The 22,369-nt window shown below is 41.1% G+C and overlaps 1 protein-coding gene and 1 long non-coding RNA gene across 5 annotated transcripts; one reads left to right on the forward strand and one right to left on the reverse strand.

The window, feature by feature from the left end:
- Window positions 1–1,467: 1,467 nt before the first annotated feature.
- Window positions 1,468–4,242, reverse strand: LOC309885862. The gene is made up of 4 exons (XR_014318860.1): window positions 4,112–4,242; window positions 2,550–2,674; window positions 2,354–2,448; window positions 1,468–2,224 (listed from the first exon to the last, which is right to left on the reverse strand). It is a non-coding gene; the product is annotated as an uncharacterized lncRNA (long non-coding RNA).
- A 13-nt stretch (window positions 4,243–4,255) lies between these two features.
- CRK (CRK proto-oncogene, adaptor protein) lies at window positions 4,256–21,245 on the forward strand. 4 transcript variants are annotated; one of them, XM_082776209.1, is made up of 3 exons: window positions 4,256–4,545; window positions 11,749–12,117; window positions 17,863–18,004. In XM_082776209.1, exons 1-3 carry the CDS (start codon window positions 4,302–4,304, stop codon window positions 17,868–17,870), a joined length of 621 nt encoding a protein of 206 aa, XP_082632335.1. In that variant the 5' UTR covers window positions 4,256–4,301; the 3' UTR covers window positions 17,871–18,004. The 4 variants fall into 4 exon arrangements, with proteins under 4 accessions (XP_082632335.1, XP_082632336.1, XP_082632333.1 ...); XM_082776210.1 differs by lacking the exon at window positions 17,863–18,004 and adding an exon at window positions 15,085–17,814 and having other exon boundaries at window positions 11,749–12,287; XM_082776207.1 differs by having other exon boundaries at window positions 4,257–4,545; window positions 11,749–12,287; window positions 17,863–21,245.
- Window positions 21,246–22,369: the final 1,124 nt, after the last annotated feature.

Consider the following 22,369-nt stretch of genomic DNA (forward strand, 5'->3'; position numbering starts at 1 on the left):
GGTTTTTCCTCCTCTCTGTCCTATAGGAGGTCCCATCGTGCTGTGCTTGGCTGGGTTGTTCCCTTGGATGTGTTCTTGTTTCCTCACGGGGGTGTTTCAGGAGAAAAGCCCTGTCTTCTCTGGCCTTCCTTGCACTGTGCTAAATAAACCACACGATTTTATTGATTATTCTCCTGGAATAAGTTCTGTGTTCCACTAATCATCCTCATCGCTACCTGCAGTTCAGCTCTGTGCCCCTTGAACGTGAGGGGCCAGAACAGTGATGGAGCTGAGGGGTTGTTCCTGCCTTGGAATAAGAATAGAATCACAGAATCGTTAGGGTTGGATCTTAATGATTATCAATGGTTTGACTTCCAAAATCAGCTGGTCCATCACCCTACCACCAATGTCACCACTAAACCGTGTCCCTAAGCACCACGTCTAACCCTTCTTTGAACACCCCCAGGGTGACTCCACCACGTCCCTGCCCAACCCGTTCCAATGCCTGGCTCCAACCGCAGCAGCATTTCCCCAGCCATGGCGTAACGCCACAACTCATCGCTCCACAGCTGCGCTTCCTCAGCTCACAGTCACCTGGCAAATATCACCCCACGTGGCAGTCCCATCCAGCCAACTTCATTACAAATTCCTAATGTTTCCCTGGCTGCGCGACCCTGCTCAGTTTCCGACTGCTCCGTTCCTCAGTTCTGCAGGTTCTCAAACCAACCCCCTCCAGCACTCCCTGGTTTGTGTCACTTTCTCTCTGAATTGATGGTACTTCCCAGTAAAATTCAACAGCAAGTCTTGAGTATGGCATGAACAAAAGTTGCTTCTGGTAATAAAAAGGCTCCTTCCATTATACATAATCCACTGGGACTAATATATCTTCTTGCTACTGATCCAAGCTTATTTATTTTTAACAGTCTCTGCAGAAAGATCTTTTCAAAATAGCTAATTTGAGTTGCATTTGCCAGAGCTATCTTGGCTGCTGACATCACATAGCCAGCATCTGGCAGGAACCACCAGCACAGGTGACGCTTCTAAGCCAGATGTGAACCAGAAGAGGCCACGTACATATACTGTGAAGATGAGAAGTAAACAGGACATTGAAACACACTGTGAGCAGCAGATTCTAAAATAACTGGTAGAGGAAACATTTCTGTGGCAGAAATGCTAGTTCTTGAGGTGATAGAGAAAATAAAGTAGAAGATGCACCTTCTCTTTTCAGTTTTCATTTTGTAAATAGAACACCATACCAATGTGTGATCTAAACCAGATTTACAAAACTGACCCTTCAAAGTAATAGACGAGGCAAGATTCTGTAACAACAGGTTGCCCTGCACTGCTGCTATTAGAGTGCAGACGAAGGCTTTAATTATCCCAGACATTTCCTTGTTTTAACATCCCTGAATATTGCCCAGGACAGACCATTGCTACACAGCTGTACTACAACCCCCTCTGCTTGGCGTGATTTCAAGACTTGCTCATTGAACTCAGCAAGAAACTTTCTACTGATAAACGGTGGCTTTAGATCAGTTGCCAAAGTTTTATTGCTTCTTAAGAAAAAATCATCTCCAGGCTGACTGGTAGGAACAGTCAAATCAGGAGAGGAAAGCCAGGCCTGGGGCTTTTACTGCCAGGTAGGTGAGTGGAATATTCTCTTGATATTTTACAGCTTCTTTCAGAATCTTGTTATTAACCATGAATTCTTCAGAATTACACTGATCTACTTTTATTCTTCTGAGTCCGGAGCCAAGATCTGTGTGGCCACTGAGCTCAGGCTGCAATCCTCTGCTTGTGAAAAGGCCCGTGTAGAAATGCACGTTGGTGCAGAAGGGCTCCACCTTTATTGTAGCCTCTGTGCAGCAGGGATGGGTGGGTCAATGGTAGTAAACTACTGACGAGTGGAAGGGTGTGTTAATGGAGTGGAATCTAAGTGTTAATTACGGGAAGAAAAAGGAGTTTGGAGAGGTTATTATCTGGAGAAGCCCTAAGTAAGGAAAGGCTGTAAAAAATAATGAAGGACAGAGAGTGATTGAACAAGAAATTATTTCAACGTAAAAGTAGGAAAAGGAGTTTCTTTCAGCAGGGAAATATGCATTTCCCCATCACTGACCACCAGAGGGAACTCTTGCAATAAGATTCTGAACTCCTTGCAGCACAAGGTCTGATGAAACACTCCACCAACTCCTGCAGTTTTGTGGTTCAGCTGAAAACAAGGGGAGATGGGGTACAAAGGTGGGGACTGGAAAGACAGGAAAATAAAAGTCTGCAGGCCCGCAGTCAACAGGTGTCTAGGAGAAGTCAGAAAAACAGTGAATTTTACCATTGTAAGAAAGTTCTGTTTTGTTCAAAGTCTGATTGAACCACTAACCAGAATGGATGTGCTTTCTTGCTGCTGTGATTTAACTCTCCTAGCAGCCTGGGCCCTCAACGAGAATCTGCAGCTTCTCAAACCTGAGAAAAAAACTGAGCACGGAAGCGTGCTATTTCTGCAACTGGCTAACAAACACCACATGTCACCAGGGAAACTAGGACTAGGTTCTAAATAGATTATGACTGGCTCCTACCTACGGTCCATCTGGAGAGAGAACGGGATCAGCAGAGGCAGGATGTTCATTTGTTGAACCATCAGATAAGCAGAAGTCAAGCACCTGGTGTTTTCTTATATATTTGGTGAACTGCAGCCTCCCACCTGTAAGACGGAATATTTTGTTGTTGGGATATTGTGGAGGTTGATACAAGCCTAGTTAACTGACAGAGCACCAAAGTCCTGTTACAGGGCTTCAAAGCATCCTACAACAAAGCAAAGATGCTGTCAGCCAGGCAGGAACACGGCACCCTCATGGTTAAGGACAGCTGTGCTCTAACATGATGTTTATGCAAGTGCTGCCACATGGAGGCCACACAGATGAAAAAACACATTCCATTCTGGAAAAAAGCTCTCAGAATTGAGGAGAGCTGGAACAGAATTCAATACTCATTTATCCAGACTCTAAAGGTATTACTCTGGAACTTGGGAGAGCCTGGAGAACTTAAAATGGTTAAATATTGCCCCATCCTTATAGACATCATTCTTAGTTGTCCACGTGCACACATCCACATTCCTCTGTGGCACCAGTGGATGTTAAGCAATTCCCTGTTTGCAGGCCCCTGTGGTAACACGGTCAGTGAACTCTTCTGGGTAAAAATAAGCTTTTTCTTCTGCACAGCTATTTTTAACCAAGAACAGCTCATTGGCCTGACTCGGCCCCATGAAAACAGCTGTGCTGGCACAACTGTGGGGTAGGAATGTACAGCTGGCAGGGAAGACGAGGGCAGGAACCGCTGGTGCAGCTCTGAAGGGAAGAAGACAGCGAACTGTATCCTTAACACCTGCCATGGGTTCACAAGCCTGGCTTCACACAAGTGATCTCAGCCAGCTGCAGAAACTGGGAAGCCAGGAGGGGATTGGGACGCTCAGGGGGTTACCCTGCCTTCCTCCCGCCTCCTAATGGGATTCACCAGCTGCAGAGACAAGTCCACAGCCCTCTGCTCCCCTCAGCCCTCACTCCCCTCAATGCTCAACACTTCCAGCTCCCCTCAGCCCCCCCCCCCAAACTCTCCTTAGCTTCCCAAGCACCCACTCCCTTCAACCCTCCTCAGTCCCTGTCAGCCCCCCTCAGCTTAAGCCCCCTGTTCTCCTCAGCCCCTCTCAAGTCCCCCTCAAGCCCCCCCAGCGCCTCTCAAGCCCCCCTCAAGCCCCCCCCAGCGCCTCTCAAGCCCCCTCAAGCGCCCCTCAGCCCCTCTCAAGCCCCCCTCAAGCGCTCCTCAGCCCCTCTCAAGCCCCCTCAGCCCCTCTCAAGCCCCCTCAGCACCCACTCCCTTCAACCCTCATCAGCCCTCCTCAGTCCCTGTCAGCCCCCCTCAGCTTAAGCCCCTTGTTCTCCTCAGAGCCTCTCAGCTCCCCTCAGCCCCTCTTCAGCCTCCCTCAGCGCCTCTCAAGCCCGTTTCAGCCCCTCTTCAGCCTCCCTCGAGCCCCTTTAAGCCCCTCTCAGCCCCTCCCAACCCCCCCATTCTCCTCAGCGCCCCTCACCCGCCCCCCCTCACTCCCTCTCTCTCCCCCCCCCGGCCGCGCGCGCAGATGACGCGCCTCCTTCCCCGCGTCCCCCCTCGCGCCGTCACGTCCGGTAGGTGAGGTCAGGGCCGGGACCGCCATTTTGGGTGGCGGGGCTGGGCGCGGAGCGGGGGGCACGGCGGGGCCGGGCCGGGCCGGGCCGGGCCTTGGGGGGGGGGGGGGGGCGGCGGCAGCAGCAACAGCAACAGCAGCGAGGGCGGCCCCCATGGCCGGGCAGTTCGACGCCGAGGACCGGGCGAGTTGGTATTGGGGGCGGCTGAGCCGGGCCGAGGCGGTGTCGTTGCTTCAGGGGCAGCGCCACGGCACCTTCCTGGTGCGCGACTCCGGCACCATCCCGGGGGACTTCGTGCTGTCGGTGTCCGAGAGCTCCCGAGTCTCGCACTACATCGTCAACAGCCTGGGGCCGGCGGGAGGCCGGCGAGCCGGCGGCGAGGGCCCCGGGGCCCCGGGTGAGTGATCCCCTCACGGGGCCGGCCGTGCCCCCCTCAGCCCCCCCTGGGGAAGGGAGGCCGGGCCCAGCTCGGTGCCTCCCCCCGGGCCGCTTCTGGGGTTTTCTGTGAGGAATTGGGTCGTGTGGTGGTGCTGGGGGTGTTGAGGCAGGAGTTTGTGGGCAGCAGCCGCTGAGGGAGTCGGTTTGTGGGGTTAAACGTGTGCTGGGGTGAGCGTTGGTTCTGCCGACCCCGGAGTTGTGGTGCTCCACATGGACTTTTCATAAAGTTTAGTTACTGCACGGGACATGTCACCTCAGCTCGGAGATGGAAGTGTGGAAATGTCATCTGAAAGGCTGGGTTCTGCCGAAATAGTTTTGTGTAGAGGACAGGCCATAAGGCTAGACTTCAGGTCACAAACCAGAGCGTTAGGGGGGGTAATTTAAGTGTTAGGAGCTCCTCAGGAATGTAAAAGCAATTATTATTTTAAATTAGATGTGAAGTTTTGGGTGCTCCCATGCACGCTGTGTGTTGAAAGGGAAGATGTGATGTTATTTCTCATTGACTCAACATCATCAATAATCAATAATGCATCCAAATTAATGCTTGTGGAGTAGAAAATACTGACAGTTAAAAGGAAAACTGTTATCACGGGAAGCAGTGTTTCTGAAAGTACAAGCATAACTAAATTAACAAGGGCTCCCAGCAGTGCATAGTCCTTAGATGTGCAAGCGAGAAGATTTAGTTAAAAGGCAGCAATATCCTTGCTTGAGTCATTACTGAAATTGGTAGTAGAACCACTCAGGCGTGCATGTTAATGCTCGTAAGATAATGTGGGCATATTCCTAGCAGCTCAGAAAGAAACCACTGCAAAGTTTTGAAGGTTGTGTGTAGGTACGGTCACTTTCTATGTTGGGAGGATTCGATGGTATTTGCTACATAAAGGATTTCACAGTCTCTGCACAGACCCTAGTTGACTAGGAAGGGGGTAATCTGAATAAAAAAACCAAACCTGTTGCCAGTAGATTTGCACCATTATGCAGTGATCTCTATTTCTTGGGGCAACATGTAAAATTGGCAAACTGGGGAAAGCCTGAAGTCATTGTGTTTATCCAGGAACATACCACAGCTGCAGAGTGTACTCGAGTCATAAAAAGCTCCACGAGATAGCATTTAAAGGTGGCAGATTCAGCTGGAAATGAAGTGGGTAGCTAAATGGTTCGCCACAAGACTTGTTAGATTCCTTGTTGTTTCACGTTGGTCAAGACAAAGGTTTATTTTCATAGGTTTGTGAAGGCTTGATGCTGGAAATGCATGACTGATGTTGTATAGAGCAGATTAAGCTGCCAGGATTGTTAGTAGTGGAATCCCTAGGGGTGAACAACCCTGAAGTGTGTGTGCCAGTTACTTTGCTTGGCAGTTGTTTTCTCTGGAAAGACAATGTTTTCCACGTTGCTGAATGCCTGTGTTACTGTGATGCCACCTTGGTAAATAGCCGCTCTAACTTTTTCATTGTGCTGCGCTCTTAAGCTCAGTAATATTTTGTGGCATTCTGTGGGCTGGATTACACAGTGAGCATTAAAACATTTTGAGGTTTTGGTGTTCTTTTTATAAATCACTTAATGCCCCTTAGGTAGTTATCTTGTGTTTTAAATATTTATCTGCTTTAGCAGACTAGCTGCTATTGTAGCTGCGTAGGCTGCTGGCACAGTAGGCTCAATCTATGTTAAAAAGTTTAATTATTTTTGGTAGGGTGTGTTTTTTTTTCCCCTGGATGTTATGAGAATAGGTGGTGCTTCACCCCTGCACCACAGATAATCCTATGCTGAAATGTTAGTGGTTTTAAATAGATGCCTTTGTGCTGATGCTGTTTTCTTTTCACACTTAAATGAAAGAAAGAAGGCGGGTGCGTATGTATTAAATTACATGGAAAGTGTAAGTTTTCTTTCAGAAAAAGTGGGGAGGGGAATGTTCACCAGGGGAAGAGAGATGGAATCATTGGTAGAAGGTGAAAGATGATTTCATGTTTGAATAGGGAAAGTAATGCAGTAAAATGAGGTAAATGTTTGCAAATCATCATGCTTCTTATTTATTGTGGTCAAGTTGAAACATCAGGAAGAACAACTTCACTATGTTAATTATCTGTACTGTCTACTTTTTTAAGGTGATTTTCTTGTTAGCTTCAGTAAGCCTGTGTGATTCATGGCTGCTGGAACGCTGCTGCGTGCAGATGATACTGGGAACCTAGCTTCTATACAGGATGAATGCACTGAGGAGCTTGGGCTTCCCTAATATAAAAAGCCATACTGTCACAAAAATTGGATGATTTCTTCAATTTCTGAAGTTTTTTGTTTGTTTTTTTTTTCTAAATCTAACTTTGGGGTAAATTTGCCTTTTGCCTGATGTGCTGTAGTTCCTAACTTCTTCCAGGAAATGTTTCAGAATAAGGAAGAAAGAATTCAACAGAACTTCCCAAAATAACTACATCTTACTGAAAAGTAGTCCATTAAAAGAAATGGGGTAAATCATTGAGGTACAGGAAAAAAAACACTCTGTTTCCAGTAGAGATGAAGATTAGTAATTGCATTGGAATTAGGGTATCATTTGTAATCAAGCATCACAGGCTACAGAAGTCCCAAACTAGACAAAGTACTTTGTGCAGGCATTAGCATGGCCATGGACAATAGAGAAAACATTTAAACACATCATGTGTTTATAATTTGACATACAAGTCCAGGGTAAAAATGTATGATACAATTTAAAAGAAGATGCCTAAAATATCTAAAGACAGACTTGCTTCCTACTGAAAGTGCAATGTGATGAAGACAGAAACCTTAAAACCATAAACCTTAGAGTTATAAATTTGTACTCTGAAGTAGGAAAGTATGACATGCTTATCAAAAACACCACCTTTTACAGTGTGTGCATTTTAAGAACATGCTTCTTGTGATTCTAAATCACCTCCATTATGATTTTTAAAAATTCAGACTATAATCATATAATGATACCCATACTCTGCTCTTTATATGATGAGATGGCTTTAGATACGGGTGAGCAACGTGGTTTAACTTGGACACCTGTTTGGTTTTTTGGTATTGAGGTCCTAAAATACAAACTACTAGAAGCTTGGAAAGCGTAGGCGTTTACTTTTCTCTCATCCTCTGATTGTCCGCAGAAATGGCAATAAGGAGCTTCTGTGAGAATTTTCTTCTGAGATGCTTAGAGCTCTTCTCAGCAGTCGCTGAGTGAGGTTTTACTGTTATTCTAGAGCATTCATGGGTACTTGTTTGTTTTACTGAGGCATGAGGAGAGAGGTGCTTAAGACTAAGGAAAAAAGGTGTCTGTATGAGGGTGGGGGAAACACACGGGCTAGAATGTGATGCCTTCATAGCAGAGTTTGTGTGTGCTCAGGTGTAGCTGGCTTACATCGCTGTGATGTCTTACTTTGAGCCTTGTGTCTGAGCACCCCGAATGCTAAGAACATCCTTTCTCGCCCAAAGCATACTTTTGAAGATGATGGGTTAGGGGCTTATGGAGGAGGTCTAGAAATGAAAATGAAAAAACTTTTATTCCTGTGAGGTCTTCCAAAGAAAGTTTACCAGAGCTTAAGGATCAACGGAGAATTGCCTAGTGGCACAAACACAATTGGAGTGTAGAGAGAAATGTAAAACCTCTGACATCTGATGAAGTGAGAAGCTGCTCTGTGGCTATGCCACCTGCCCACACTCTCGAGAAGTAGAGTATTAGGTATTTTATTTAGAAAATATATAAATGATCTTTCCGATGTGGGCACAAGGCCAACCCCAATATAAAAGTGTTTGGTCAAGAAGGCACATGCATCATAGAGAACTGTCAGGGTCCGGATCTGAAACTTTAATTATGAACTACTTTGGGTTTTCACACTTTCCACACCCTCCTGAGAGCAGAGGATTCGCTAGCTCTTCCGAGAACTATCTTGGTCATCTTAGGGAGCTGAGCAGTTCTGCTGCTGGAGGTGCAAACTGAGCAGCATCTTCCCTTCAGTTGTGCAGAGCTGGGGAGAAGGGAAGAGAATTTCTAGTACTTGTCCAGCTTTGGTAGGAAGTGACTAAAGTTCCTCTAGTAGCTAGGCTTACCTTTACATGCATTCTCCTCTTCCTGAGAGCCCCCAGAAGACGTGGACAACGTGCTGCTAGAACTTGTGCCTCCAAGAAAAGTATTCCAAGATTGTGAAAAAAAACAGCTCTACTTAAAAAAATAAAATATATAAATGCCTTGTTGCTGTAACTTCCACTTCCTTGTGGTAGATCTCACCTTAATTATTAGATTGGCATACAGGTATGGGGCATGTTGCAGTCCAAATGAGAAGCTGAAGAATTCCTCTGAGCCTAAAATCTGTTAGTCTTTAAATTTCGTTATTCCAGGGAATGACAGGACCTTGAAGCTCGTGGTGCACAGAATTATTTCCCTGCTACGTAACTGAACATTGTTCAGCTCGTTAACTTGTCGCTGAACAAGAGTATACATAAAAAGTCTTAAACTGATGGGGAATTTATCGCTTGCTTGGTAAGGCGTAGTTGTATTTTATTTCCAACCTGTGCTTCTCTAACTGCGACTTTCAACTACTTAGTCCTTTTATGCTGAATTTAGAAGAAATTAAAAATGTCCAAGCCATGATCAGGTTGCTGTCTTTATTCTTTGGCAATTTGAAGTGAGCTCACGGATTTCTTGTTGCAATGGCCTTGTTTTCCAGACCTCTGATATTTTCTGTGGATGCCTTCTGTTTTTAAAACCAAAATATCAGAACTACGTGTGGTGTTTTGGGAGTGTTCTCTTAGGGAAGTAATGTGGCTCCTTTTTGCTGCTTATCTCTTTGTCCTTTCAAGGATTATTGTTATCTTTCTGATCTTAGAATGTAGTTGAAGGAGCTGTGTTCTCTCACTCCTCAATTGTGCAAAATATGTTTTGGAACGCTCTTTTCCAGGATACAGTACACTGATTTCAGTCACTCCCTCATACATAAGGCTTCAGTGGACTTTCCTCTTAGGAGTCCAACTTTGGTTTTATTCAGGTACATTTAGCAGCTGGTTCAGGCTGTCATGCATGATTTCAAGAGGGCAAGAGTGATTTTTTTTTTTCCTTTTTAAAACCCCCAAAACTTTGTTCATTCTGCTAATGATTTTGGTGCTGACACAGCTGGTGAATGTTACTTTTGAACTGGTCAATTCCAATGATTTGTACACAGATTTTTCTGTGTACACTTATTTTGCTGGAGACAGATCTCGGTCTTCTGACTGAGTCAGTTTGCAGCAGGCTTTGCAAAGGTAAATCAGTGTTTCATATTCCTTAGTCATGTAAAGTTAGTTCTGTGTCAGTGAACTTACCTACTAAATACTTTTTCCAGGCCCTTTTGGACATTGGAGATTGGCTTCTCCATGTGACTTCAAAGGTCTTTGCTGTCCTGGTCCTCTTAAAGTTTCTGTGGCTTTTTCTTTTGGCATAAACATCTATATAAGCCTGATCCTTAAAGGTTCACATGTGAAATAGCAGCAAATGCATGCTTGTGTTTCTGTCACCAGGTTAGTCTGAAATTTGATGTCTGTAACACTTGTTGCAAAGCATGGTTTTCCACCTCCAGTGGCAGTGGAAGTGCAACATTCCCAGATGGCGTCTTATGCTTCTGCAGTGAACTGAAGCTGTTTTAAAGTGGTGGAGGGATGGTGCTTGTCCAGCCAGAAGTAATCTCCTGTGAGACTACTGAGCTACGAGCCGTCTCTAAGATGAAGTTGTAGAGTTCTTGCTAAGTCTAGAGCTGTAAGTTACATCTCATCAACAATAGTTGAGGGGGTTTTGCTTCTTTTCAGCCTTAAGCTTTGAGAGAATGAGGTAGAATCTTACTCTCACTTTCCACATCAGGTTCATGCTTCATACTGATGTTTACATTAGTTCTCTTATCTTTTGGTGAAGCCAGTTTGTTTTGTGGGTTGTTTTTGGTAATATTTGATGGTATTGCTTTTGTTTTTTGGTTCGCTGCAGTTGTGCTGATACCTTCTGAAAGTCTTTCAGGCCTGTTAATGAGTGCAGATGTGCGTTTTGCAATGAGTTTGTTCTGCTTCTTTGAATTTTCTGTAAAAAGCTTCAGTGACATTTGTGTTCCTTCAGGAACTTCAGAACTTATTTATTGGGTGTTTGTCTGTGTTGATCTTATTGAATCATCCCTTTTTTCTATTAGAACCCCTTTTTGCTTTCTTGAAAGACCTTCTTGTAATGTTAGCTTTCCGTGCTGACAGTGCTACTTTGAAAGGGGGGTTTTGGATCAGTGACAGCCTAAAAAATTCTGCTAGCTTTGTACTCGAGAGCTAAGTCTCGGAACTATTAGATATTCCCTGCAGAGAAACAGACTTGCAAAGTAAGCATCTCTTTCTTGCTAAAAGAGTTACTCATTAAAGCATAAATCTTTTCCTCTCCGCTACCATCCCCCAGCCTTCCCCAGTTCTTCCCATAACTGATAAAACAGTGGATAGTGCATGGTGGAAATAGAACATCACGCATGTGTTTTTCACCAGCTGAGCTTGAAGAACATAAAAATTAAAAAAAAAATAAAGTGGAGCACACAAATGGAAAATGGAAATGGTATTTCTAATGTCTTGAATATGAACATCATATGTATATTTTACATTTTAATGTATTTGAGGTTCAAATTTATAGCTTGGACTCCATCTGACAAATATGGCAAGGAAACTACAAGAATTGAAATTAAAAGAATGAATTATGCCCATTATGAAAACATGCATTTTTGTGTTGCTGAGCGAAGTAGTTTCCTGTAGTGTCCAACCCTTTAACCCAAGATATGTTACAACAGGTAAATGACTTATTGCAATATTGTCCTTTTAAAATAACTTTTGAAACAAACAAACAAACTTGAAATTTATCTGTTGGGTCCACATAACACTGGTGGATACAAGATACTCCTATTGTAATTCAGGAAGTTTGGCAGTGCCCAACAATTTGTTACCTGATTTTTCTGTTATTGACAAAATCTTTTAAACTAAAACTCCATCCACACAAACGATATAGTGCTGCCTTTAATCAGAAGTGCATGAAAGAGCTGAATGTAATGTATGTTGGTAGAAAATTGGCCTAATGCAACATCAAATTTTTTGTTTGTAAATATATTAGTCTTCTCAGGTGCTTAATTTACAGTTGTAATGCTCTCTTTGTTGATGTTTTGCTTTCCTCTTTCAGGGTTGAATCCCACCAGATTTCGAATAGGTGACCAGGAGTTTGATTCTTTGCCACTTTTACTGGAATTCTACAAAATACACTATTTGGACACTACAACCTTGATAGAACCAATCCCCCCCCGACCCAGGCAGAATAGCGGCGTTATCCTCAGACAGGAGGAAGCTGAGTATGTGCGAGCTCTCTTTGACTTTAATGGAAATGATGAAGAAGATCTTCCATTTAAGAAAGGAGACATACTGAAAATCCGGGATAAACCTGAAGAGCAGTGGTGGAATGCAGAAGACTGCGACGGGAAGAGGGGAATGATACCTGTTCCTTACGTCGAGAAGTATAGACCTTCCTCTGCTTCAGTATCTACTCTGATTGGAGGTAACCAGGATAGTTCCCACCCACAACCACTGGGTGGGCCGGAGCCAGGGCCCTATGCCCAGCCCAGCATCAACACTCCGCTCCCTAACCTTCAGAATGGCCCTATTTATGCCCGGGTTATCCAGAAGCGAGTCCCTAATGCCTACGACAAGACAGCCTTGGCTTTGGAGGTACATAATGGGCAAAACTTAGCAAGAAGAGATCTGTTCAAGGGATTTCCCTTTCAAGCGCATTGTAGATCTGTAGGAATAAGAAAGGGAAAAAGCATTGTAATGCTGTTTTTACATCATAAGTTATGGATAAACTTTTTTTTTGGAAATAAGTGACTCGAGTCACTTATTGACTAGAGTTTGACAATTGCATCATGTTTAGGTTCCTGAACCAAAATTGTGTCTTTTGTCAAACATTTCTGTCATAAGTGTTTCCCCATCCATGTTTTCACTTCTGAAGTCTTTATTTTGGGGAGGAGGGTGAGGGAGCTGTTCATAAAGTTGTGTGTTGGAATCTGTGTTCAATGTTGCTTGCTTGGTCTTCAAAAGGTGTGCTGAGTTGTTCTTTCATTCTGTCACTATTTGAAAAGCAATCAGTGGAAGCATTGAGAGTCACTTGAAAATTATGCAGACTGAGACAACGATGATCACACACAGGGTTTCATTTTTATATCCTGAACTCAAGCAGATTGCTTCATTTTTTAGCTTTTGAAGCAGAAACATATATTACAGCTCAATAGGGAAGTGTCCTGTAAAGCAGTGATTGATGGAGTACGATTTGTAATAAAGCAGTGAGTTTGCCTAGGGTTGATTCACTTCTTGATATGATCAAATACTTGTACATGCCCCTTCTGTTTTTTTTTCCTCTTAAAAAGGAGAACAGTGCTCTATCTCTACACATCAAATAGTTATCCCTGAAGTTACATTTGAGGAAATTGAGACCAAGGTATTCTAAGTGGCAGACCTTTGCCTTAGGATGATATGTAAATTGGATCCTTTAATCTAGGCTTTCTTTGAGCTAAAGGCTCTGGAATTTCCTGATACCTAATTGACTTCCTGTTTATATAACATTTTAAGTACTTGGGAAAAAACAGTTTCTGTGCTGAGTCAGAGCATCTCCTTTCCACTCCTAAATACTTTGTTTAATCTTGCTTAGCACAAAATGCACTTTAGTACTTCATCAGTGTGGCAATCATATATACACATCTTCTGTACAGAATTGGCAAATTCTACAGAACCGATAGATAACTTGGGAGGTGTGAAGTTTTTTCCACATGTAGGTAAAATATGTTGAGTTAGGATGTGTTTTATTACACTTCTGAATTGAGAGAGACAGGATACAGAATGGAAGTCTTGGGGCTGAGAAATATATATAGAAATTGATGCCAACTCATCAGATTTTGGGGAAATAATGCAAAGATTTTAACCTTCCAACTTTTATGATGCCTAAAATGTTGTCTCCTTGCCTCTTTCTCTGACCACCTTTACCCAGCCACCTCTGGCTCAAAATATACCTGAATGTTCTTGGAGACATTGAAGATTATGTTGTGGTTAAAAAAAAAAAAAAAAAAAAAAAAAAAAAACTTTTGGTTTTCTTTCTAGATTTTGTTTTTAAGCTTTAATTGACCCCGCTGTGCTACTAGTATTTCCTTAAGCTTAACTTCACATTTAATTTCATTCAAAGCAGTACCCCACCACACTGCGCAAATCACACTTTGGTGGCACGGAGTAAAACAGGGAGAGTGAGAAAATCCTAGTAGTCTAGGCTGTTGTAAGCAACTTTGAGGGAAAGCAAGATTCCTTATAAAGAACAGCTCGTGAGTGCCGCGGCTGATTTTCTGTTAGTCTGATCCTCTTCACTGAAAGTCACGTGGCTGTCAAGTATGCTGCGCTTCGGAAGGTCTTTCCTGGAGAACGTCTCTGTCCTGAACTAATTTGCACTGCTGTGCTCTACTAGCTCCAGCTAATACGCTAGATAGCAGAAGTCTTTGGGAGGGGGGAATTGAGAAGTTTGTGGGCTCTGCCCATCTGTGTGATGTTCTAAGAAAAAATTATAGCAGCGCCTTTCTACCCTTCTGTTATAACAACGGTCTTCCCAGGCCTTGTAACATTATTGAAATATTTGTTCGTTGCCAGGTTGAACCTCCTGGTTAGGATGATCTATACCTGTCCTGCTCCAGCTCCACATCTAAGAAATGCAGTAATAATGGTGGTTCTTCATTCTGTGTTTTATATTGGGAAACTTGAGGCATTTATCACTGCTTCTAACTGGCCTTCCTAGCTTCTTTGCACCCTTAATTATTCAAATAACAATGTTACTGAACTGCTTTAAACGTCCATACAGGAAAAATGTGCGCTTCATTTTTCCCAAGTTTTTCTTCATCCTGTCTAACAAAGTATTGTTTCTTGTCTTCTTTCTGTTTTGTTCTTTTTTTTTTTTTTAATTTAATTTTTATTTTTACATTCCCTTTCCCATTTCACTTCATGGTGTTTCTTCTTTGTTTTTTTAGAGATCTCTTTCTTTGACAACTTAGTAGAAAGCATTATGTAAATCTTTTCAGTCCATGTTTGCCCAGACCTCTTAATAATTATAAATCTAGATTTTTTTCCTCCAAATGAGAACTCATAGCCTTAAATTGTGTAACATTTGTGGGTGGGGTTTGATCCCACTGTTTGTCCTAAGCAAATAGATTCTTAAGATCAAACATTTTTGGTCCAAACTGCAAACAAAATTATCTGTACCATTAGATCAAAACTGACATGGTTTTGAAGAGCTTGAAGAAGGAGGATCAGAGCAAGTTATGTTTTAATAAATGTTATGGAAAAAAGATTTAGCAGAATATTACATTTATTTTGCTTGTTACAGGACCTACTCAAGGAGTTGTCAAGTCTATATTAGTTAAAAGAGGGTAGAAAAAGGGAAGATCTCTGGTAAATGACTCTGAGAGCGCTGTCCCCCCTTCCCCCCTAACAGTAGCAGAACTCTACCATTCTGACCTTTCCAGAGAGGAGTACTTGGAATAAAACCACGGCATCCAAAAGTCTTCACATAAAGCTTCATTTTTGTTTTGAAGCAGCATATGGAATATATTTAGTTCTAAAAAGTCTCATGGAGACAGAGACAAACGTGGCCTTTTAGCAGGGTATAGTGCTTTCCTCGGGGCTTTGTGCTTGGTGGCGTGATGTTCAATAGACTAATAATACAGTAATAAGTCAGCATTAAAAGAGGAGAATTCAGAGGGAATAGCCACTTCTCGGCTAAAATTTGTGAAAATTACACCAGGTGAAATAACAGGTAGCTTTGAAAGATCTCTGTATTGTCTTCAGGAGAGTATTTGAACTATGAATTAATATACAGAATTTCCAAGCGGATCTAGAAAGGTCTGTAAGTCATTAAGGTGTTAATGGAGCTGTTTTATGAAACTAGCATTTGTGAAATGACTCATGCTTACTTAAAGTCAGTCCTGTTTCGGTAGTTATAAAGATAGCCATATATAAAATGTGAATGAAAGGTTGTATCAGAGAGAGAGAGGTTGCTAAATGGAGTTACTGTATTGGTAAAAAGGAATATATGAACTCAGAAGTCTCTGCTCTTTTAACAGTTATTAAAATGCAAGTTTCAAGTGTAGCTTCTTACAGTAATGAGAATTCATAAATGAGTGTCCTACTGCTGCAATTATCCTTAAATGTCCCTTAAAACCAAGCAGCACCAGGGTGATTCTGGGAGTATTAGAACAGCATCCCATGTTCTAACTCATTCTCATTGCTCTGCTGAACCCACTTTTTGTAGGTGAGTTTGTGATAAGGTATCTAAGATGAACTATATGAAGATAAAGTAGTATGTGAGGTATTCAGTGAGAGCAGAGACACGGTCAGTCTTAGAAAAATATCTTACAGATGATGAATGAAGTGCAACTTCTGCGTGTTTTGTGACTTTGTGTGGGCAGAATTGCTAGTACCACACTACTTGAAGTTTTCATATAATTCTGTAAAGTATAATTGGCATATAATATTACTTTTAGTACATTACAGTAAGTAAGCAGTGTGTAAGTAATGTTGCATGTGAACCTACAGGTAGAAAATCTTGATCTTAGGTCTGTCAAAAACATTTGAAAATGGCTCCCACAATAAAAATGCTTGAACTTCAGTAAGGATGGGGAGAACGAAAAACAGGTAGGAAGGGAGTCTTACAGAAAATGAAACCAATGAATGCGCACTTTAAATATTTAAATGTTACTTTGTTGTAAGTAGTGTTGTCTGAGATATATTAAGAAAAAGGTAAACTTCTAGCTTGGAAAATAATACAGTAGGATGTATTCTTTTCTTTAATTGCTGATGCTGCCAGGGTATCTTGGACTGTTCAGCGAGACCGAAGGACAAGTTTTTTTTCTTTCCTACTGGGTTGGAGGTTATACACTTTGCTGTTGAAGGCTCATAGATGGACTGTATCCAGATCTGAAGCAATTTAAAATATCTAGGATAGTGTTCTCATAATGGCTCTGGTTAGGAAATAAGAGTTGCTGTTCCTAGTGTTGTTGTGTTTAATCTTGTCCTTACTAAATTATAGCTGATGTGTTGTTTTGGTCAACGGAGTATTTTTACTGGTACAACCCCCCCAGTGATTATTAGCAGTAGCAAAATGATACATACTGCATGATTAAATTCCTAAAGAGCCAAAACTAGCATACAGAAGTCAAGTAAAGCTTCCTTTTTGCCGGAAGCAAATACATAAGAGGATTTTCTTCAAAATATGGTTCATTAAAATATCTACACTAATTACTACAAAAATTAAAAACAAAACAAAACAAACAAAAAAAAACTACAGCAAGAATCCCCAGCGTGCCTCTCATTACCAGATAAGTAATCATTAGTGTTATGGGAAGCTTAATTAAATGTCCATGTAGTGTTTTGAATTTATGAACTGTTAAAAGCTATTTTGGCAAAAGATTTCAAGTGAATAAAACCTGTAAAGTTAATGGAGGTTGGTAGCATCTTAAATTGTTTTCCTTATTCTTCATTCACCGCCTGGAAAGTGAGACTAATGAGATCCAATTTTGGATGAATTGGAAACACAGTGATGAGCATGTATGCAAACTAACTGTATATTCAGTGAATTTCTGGATGAAATGCAGTAAGGCTTGTGGCTGTGCCTTGAGAGTTTGTTTACAGCATTTGTAAAAGAAAATAGAGTTTATCTTCCCAAAAGCATTTTCTTTCTGTGACCTGGGAAGATTTCTGAGAAACATTGTGTTACTTGGACTTAAGATCATTGAGAAAATCCTAGACAGAGGGGTAGAAATGGGTAGGCATGTTTTCAGAGTTGCAGGATTTCAAAATGAAGGAGCAGTTCAGCTTGCAGATTAGTGTTCACTTTGTACACCTGCAATCCCTCTTCTAATCAGGTTGATGTAGTACAAGCAGAGTGCAAGCCTTTGTCAAATCAGCCAGATCCATTTATTATGATAGCAGCTGATGTCAAGGCCCAAAAGTGCTGTGGAAGAATGGTGCTGGATTGCAGGCTAGAAGGTAGTTCTCACCTGGCCTAGGTTTGCTGCTTCCTCTTCATGCTTTCTTCAGGAGTGAATAACATGGGGTGGTAGGCTGGTGTATCAAAAATAGTTACAACTAAAGCTATTTTTGTTATAAAAGTGTATCTGGTACACTTGGGTGATGTAACGCCTAATGGGAGGGGTAGCAGCTGCTCATCCCCTGTGGTTTTATGAATTGTAACGCTTGCTTATTTCTCATCCTGCAGGTCGGTGAGCTGGTAAAGGTCACAAAGATTAACGTGAGTGGTCAGTGGGAAGGAGAATGTAACGGCAAACGTGGTCACTTTCCATTCACGCATGTCCGCCTGCTGGATCAACAGAATCCCGATGAGGACTTCAGCTGAGTGTGGCTCAACAGTTGCGCTTGCAGATGGGAACAATCTCAACTTGTTTTTATTGCAGATGCCATCAAGACTATGTTCCGACAGATGTTGAAAGCGGTATCGCTTGTATAAGCGTTCTGATAACCTGCAAACCCCTGGGACTGAACACCACCATTCCTTAATCAAAGGTCATGTAATTCAGGGTACGACAGTAGATAACTCGTGTGTCAAGTGGCAGAACTAGTACATGATTATAGGTTGTAATGCCTGCTTATGTCCATGTGCACAGCAGACTGGACCTTGCCAGCAGCAGCAGCTGGGGAAAGCAGTAACGTAGATGTTATGATAGCGTTTATAGCTCTCTCCAGTCCTTTTGTTTATGTTGCTTCTTCCTCAGGCGATGAACATCAACCTTAGACAGCTCAGTGTGTAGATAGCTTGTTGGTTTTTTTTCCACAAATTTATCCTGGAGCTTTCTCCATTTTTCTTCCATCCTGAATTTTCTGTCCTAGAAAGGCTATACAGTATTTTGCATGGCGAGGTAACCATGCACAGTACAGACTTCTGTAGAGCACATTGGAGACAGCCTTATGATTTACAAATACGTACCATTTTAACGGTGAATGACAGATCAAATCAACCTCAGAATTCTAGACGTTGGTGGACACTAGATTGATTTCTTCAGTACTGTTGATGCTTCAAACGTAGCAGCTGATTTTAATTTAAAATTCCTATTAACACACCAATCTCTCTATCCACAAATACAAGGCTTATTGAAGTGTAAACATCCACACCAGTGCTGAAAAATACATGCATAGCACTTTAATGCATAGCTTTAAAGCAGTGTTTGATTCACTAAATATACTAAAATATTTACACTGCTTTCAGAAAAAAATAGATTGCATAGGGCCAGTTTTCTAGAATTATTCCATACCCCTATACATTACAGTACAAATCAGTGTCAAAAGTGGTAAACTGACAAACCAAATACTACTTCTAATTTAAAGTTACTCTGGGGACTCTTCTGGTTTAATTCCCATCTGTAAACTATTTGATAGTGAATTCATGAGGATTTTATTTTTAATAAACTAACGGAAAATACTTGTGTGCTTCTGGATTGATTCTCAAAAGGTGTAATAGAGTAAATATGGCTTCATAACTCTTAATGAAAATCAGTGCATTGAATAGGTGGTATTATGCGCTGCTTGTTGGTTTTTTGTTTGTTTGTTTTAAACCTGTTCTTCTAATTATCTGGTTTTCTTTAACATAAATCAGAATGGATTCAGTAAGTTTTGTAAACTAAAATTAAACACTGAAGTAACTACCCCTTGTCTGTACCCTGGATTGTTTTCCAAATATAGCACTCTAGTGACCAAACTTAAGCAAACAAATTTTGCAACTCTGACTACAGTGATAATCTCTACAGAACAGTTTTTCTAAAACAGTATCAAACTGCAAACGTTATTTTGGTTGATACGAAGCGTGTCACTAGAATGTCTCATTGGTTGTAAATGCTGCGAGGGCTAGTTCCCACTGCAAAGGCTATTGCTGCAAGTCACCCACCCATAAAACAGAATACTGGTAACACTTTACCTCAGAACTGTGTAACATGCTGGAAATGGTAATATTTCTGTTATATTTAAGTACTAGTTGCTTTACTTCAGAACTAATCATCAGCAAGTCTAATTTTCAGGTAATGGGCACCTGATAATTCTGTAGACTAACGCCGATGTACATTAATCATAGTTTGTTCCATCACAAATCTCATCAGCACTACTAAAGATCATTAGAAAACTGACATTTTATGACAGTGACCTAAAAATAACAGTAAGAAAGGAATTGCAGTACTATTCTAGCTTGGATCCCTATTCTGGTTAGGGCGATGTGCCAGTCTCTGATTGTGAGATCACTTCTGGCTGTGTAGTAAAACTAGTTTGAGGGGGAAAAAAAAATCAGAAACTAACACTAGGTTCAGTAACAAATTGGTTTATTTAAGGCTAGTTTGTATTTTCCTCTGACCTTAGTATTTACTGCAACTGATTTTTCAGTAGCTGCATTTTAATACGGATTTATATACTGAGCTTATCAGTTGCCCATATATGCTTATATTTTTCTTCAGGTTTTGCAAAAGAAGCATAGTGAACTCTGTTGTTAAGAGTAACACAGTTTGTTCTGAAGTATTTTTTTTCCAATTGCAATTAACGAAAGCCCATGCATTTGTACCTTTCCAATCAGCAATTATTTTAACATACCAAAAGAACTTCTTTTTTTTCTGAAAGGAATTTTATTATGCAAATATTGCCTTTTTAAATATGGCTTAAATTGAATTGTCAACTAGCAAATACACTGCAGAGTTTGTAGGTGTGTTTTTGTGAAGACTGTATAAATTGCAAATATTTGTACACTTTGAAAGAGCAAAAAAAAAAAAAAGAAACTAGAGGAGTCTTAATAGCTGCTGTTGCACTAGAATCTGAAGTTCTTGTCAAGCAGTTTTTCTTAGTCAACAGACACATTAACACAACTGTTTTCCCCTGTTCAGTTCTAAGCTGAAATGTGATTTTGTTTCATAGGTGATAGAAATTAATGTTTGCATTTGTGCAAAATAGACATTTCAACTTATCGAGCTCTTTTAAAGGAAAATAGGGTAGAACACATGTTCATGAACATGTAGATTAAATCCTCTTGTGGCCTTTGTTTATCCTTCTATTTGTTCTCTCCCTTCTTACCAATGCGTGCAAAAAAAATCATTGCTAAGAACGTTGGTCACAATCTTTTGTCTCTATTTGGCTGTGGTTTTGGTCTATTGTGCATAGGCAGGTGTTAGAACTAGAATAATCATTTCTAGAAATACACCGTGAAAGCAGAATGCTCAATTACACTGTGTTCTTCTGGTGCATTTACACATTATATCACACTAAAAGTACAACTGGCTGCTATGGTTTTTTAATATATATTTCATTTTGGTAAACCCCAGCCTTTTTACTAATATTTGACATGGTTAAATCTTGTTAATCTGTTTGAATTGTATTTGTTAATAATGCAAATATTTCTAATCATCTTAAGATTAAAACACTTCGTTTTTGTTAATGGTTTTGGGGAAGGATTCTAACCAAACCAGTTTGAAGAAAAATATGAACATGTGCCATTGTATTATAACACTATCCACTTTCTTGACAGTTAAAGTCTTTTTTTATTTTTTTTTTTTGTAGCATGTAATGTATATGTTCATAGTACGTGAAGTAAATAAAAGTATAGCCAAAACTTTGGCTTGGTGTCATTCTCAATCAACTGTCGTTGGAATATTTGCATATAGGAATATAAAAATAGAACGTCTGGTATTTCCATATTTTATTATTTTATTGACCGTGCTTATTTGAAAACAATTAAAGTCCTGTAGAAGGTCACCTGTAGAAGAAAGATGATCCAAGGTAACTAAAATAAGTAATCAACCAGTAAAATATTGTGGCCTTTTTTGAAACGGGGTGACTTTCTGTAAACAGATGATTTTCTTGAGGTGAAGGGGAGAAAGGAGTATTTTCTCTTGCCAGAAAGTTTGAGGAAAGCATTTGTTTTCTTGGTCACTACATTACAATTGTAGCTCCTCATATTTGAGTTGATTGATACTCCATTGCCTGGCTCTGACAGATAACTTTTTTGGCCAATGCTGTCTAGTGGAGTCCTCAAGTGGGATGTGTTAAATGAGTAACTTTGCATTTAGCTGTACTGTTTTCTTGTCATGCCTCCACACTATGAAGACTGCCTCAGATGGGGAAAAAAAAATCACAGCCAGAATTATTATGCTCAGTTTTACTCCTGGCTCATCTAACTTGTCTGCAGTGGAGCCACAAGCAAGATTACATCTAAATTAGATTACCCAAGATAATTTAAAAGCTCACTACAGCTATCCTGAAGAGGTCCTGTACACCTCTCCACAATTCCCTGACGGGCACATTCTCCTGATACTGGTATTTACAAATCATGCAGGACTAATGCAGAGAGCTATTGCTCATCCTTGCAGTGGTGATTTGCTGTTGCAGGAGTGGTTTAATCAATTTATGCAAATGCTGAGAGTGCAAAGGACAAGGCAAGGATTGCATCAGGAAATTCTGCTTTGAGTATTTCCCTGAATTAGGCTGTATACTCCTCACGCTTCACCAAATACCTGACCAATTTCCAAACATTTGTAATGCCACCCGTAACAACTGCATACAAAAATATTTGAGCTATTTAGACAATATGCTGCAGTTTAACAAAGGTAGGAAGCATGCACCTCACTTCTGGCCAGTAAGTATGCTTATACATGTAGTAGCCTGGTTTGTTTATAGCCTTGAGCTCTCTACAACTGTGAGTGCCTGCTGAACATGAGGATCAAGGAAAAGTTCTTAAAGCG

The sequence above is a fragment of the Aythya marila genome (genome assembly GCF_965140915.1).
Source record: "Aythya marila genome assembly, chromosome: 20".
Taxonomy (NCBI): Eukaryota; Metazoa; Chordata; class Aves; order Anseriformes; family Anatidae; genus Aythya; species Aythya marila.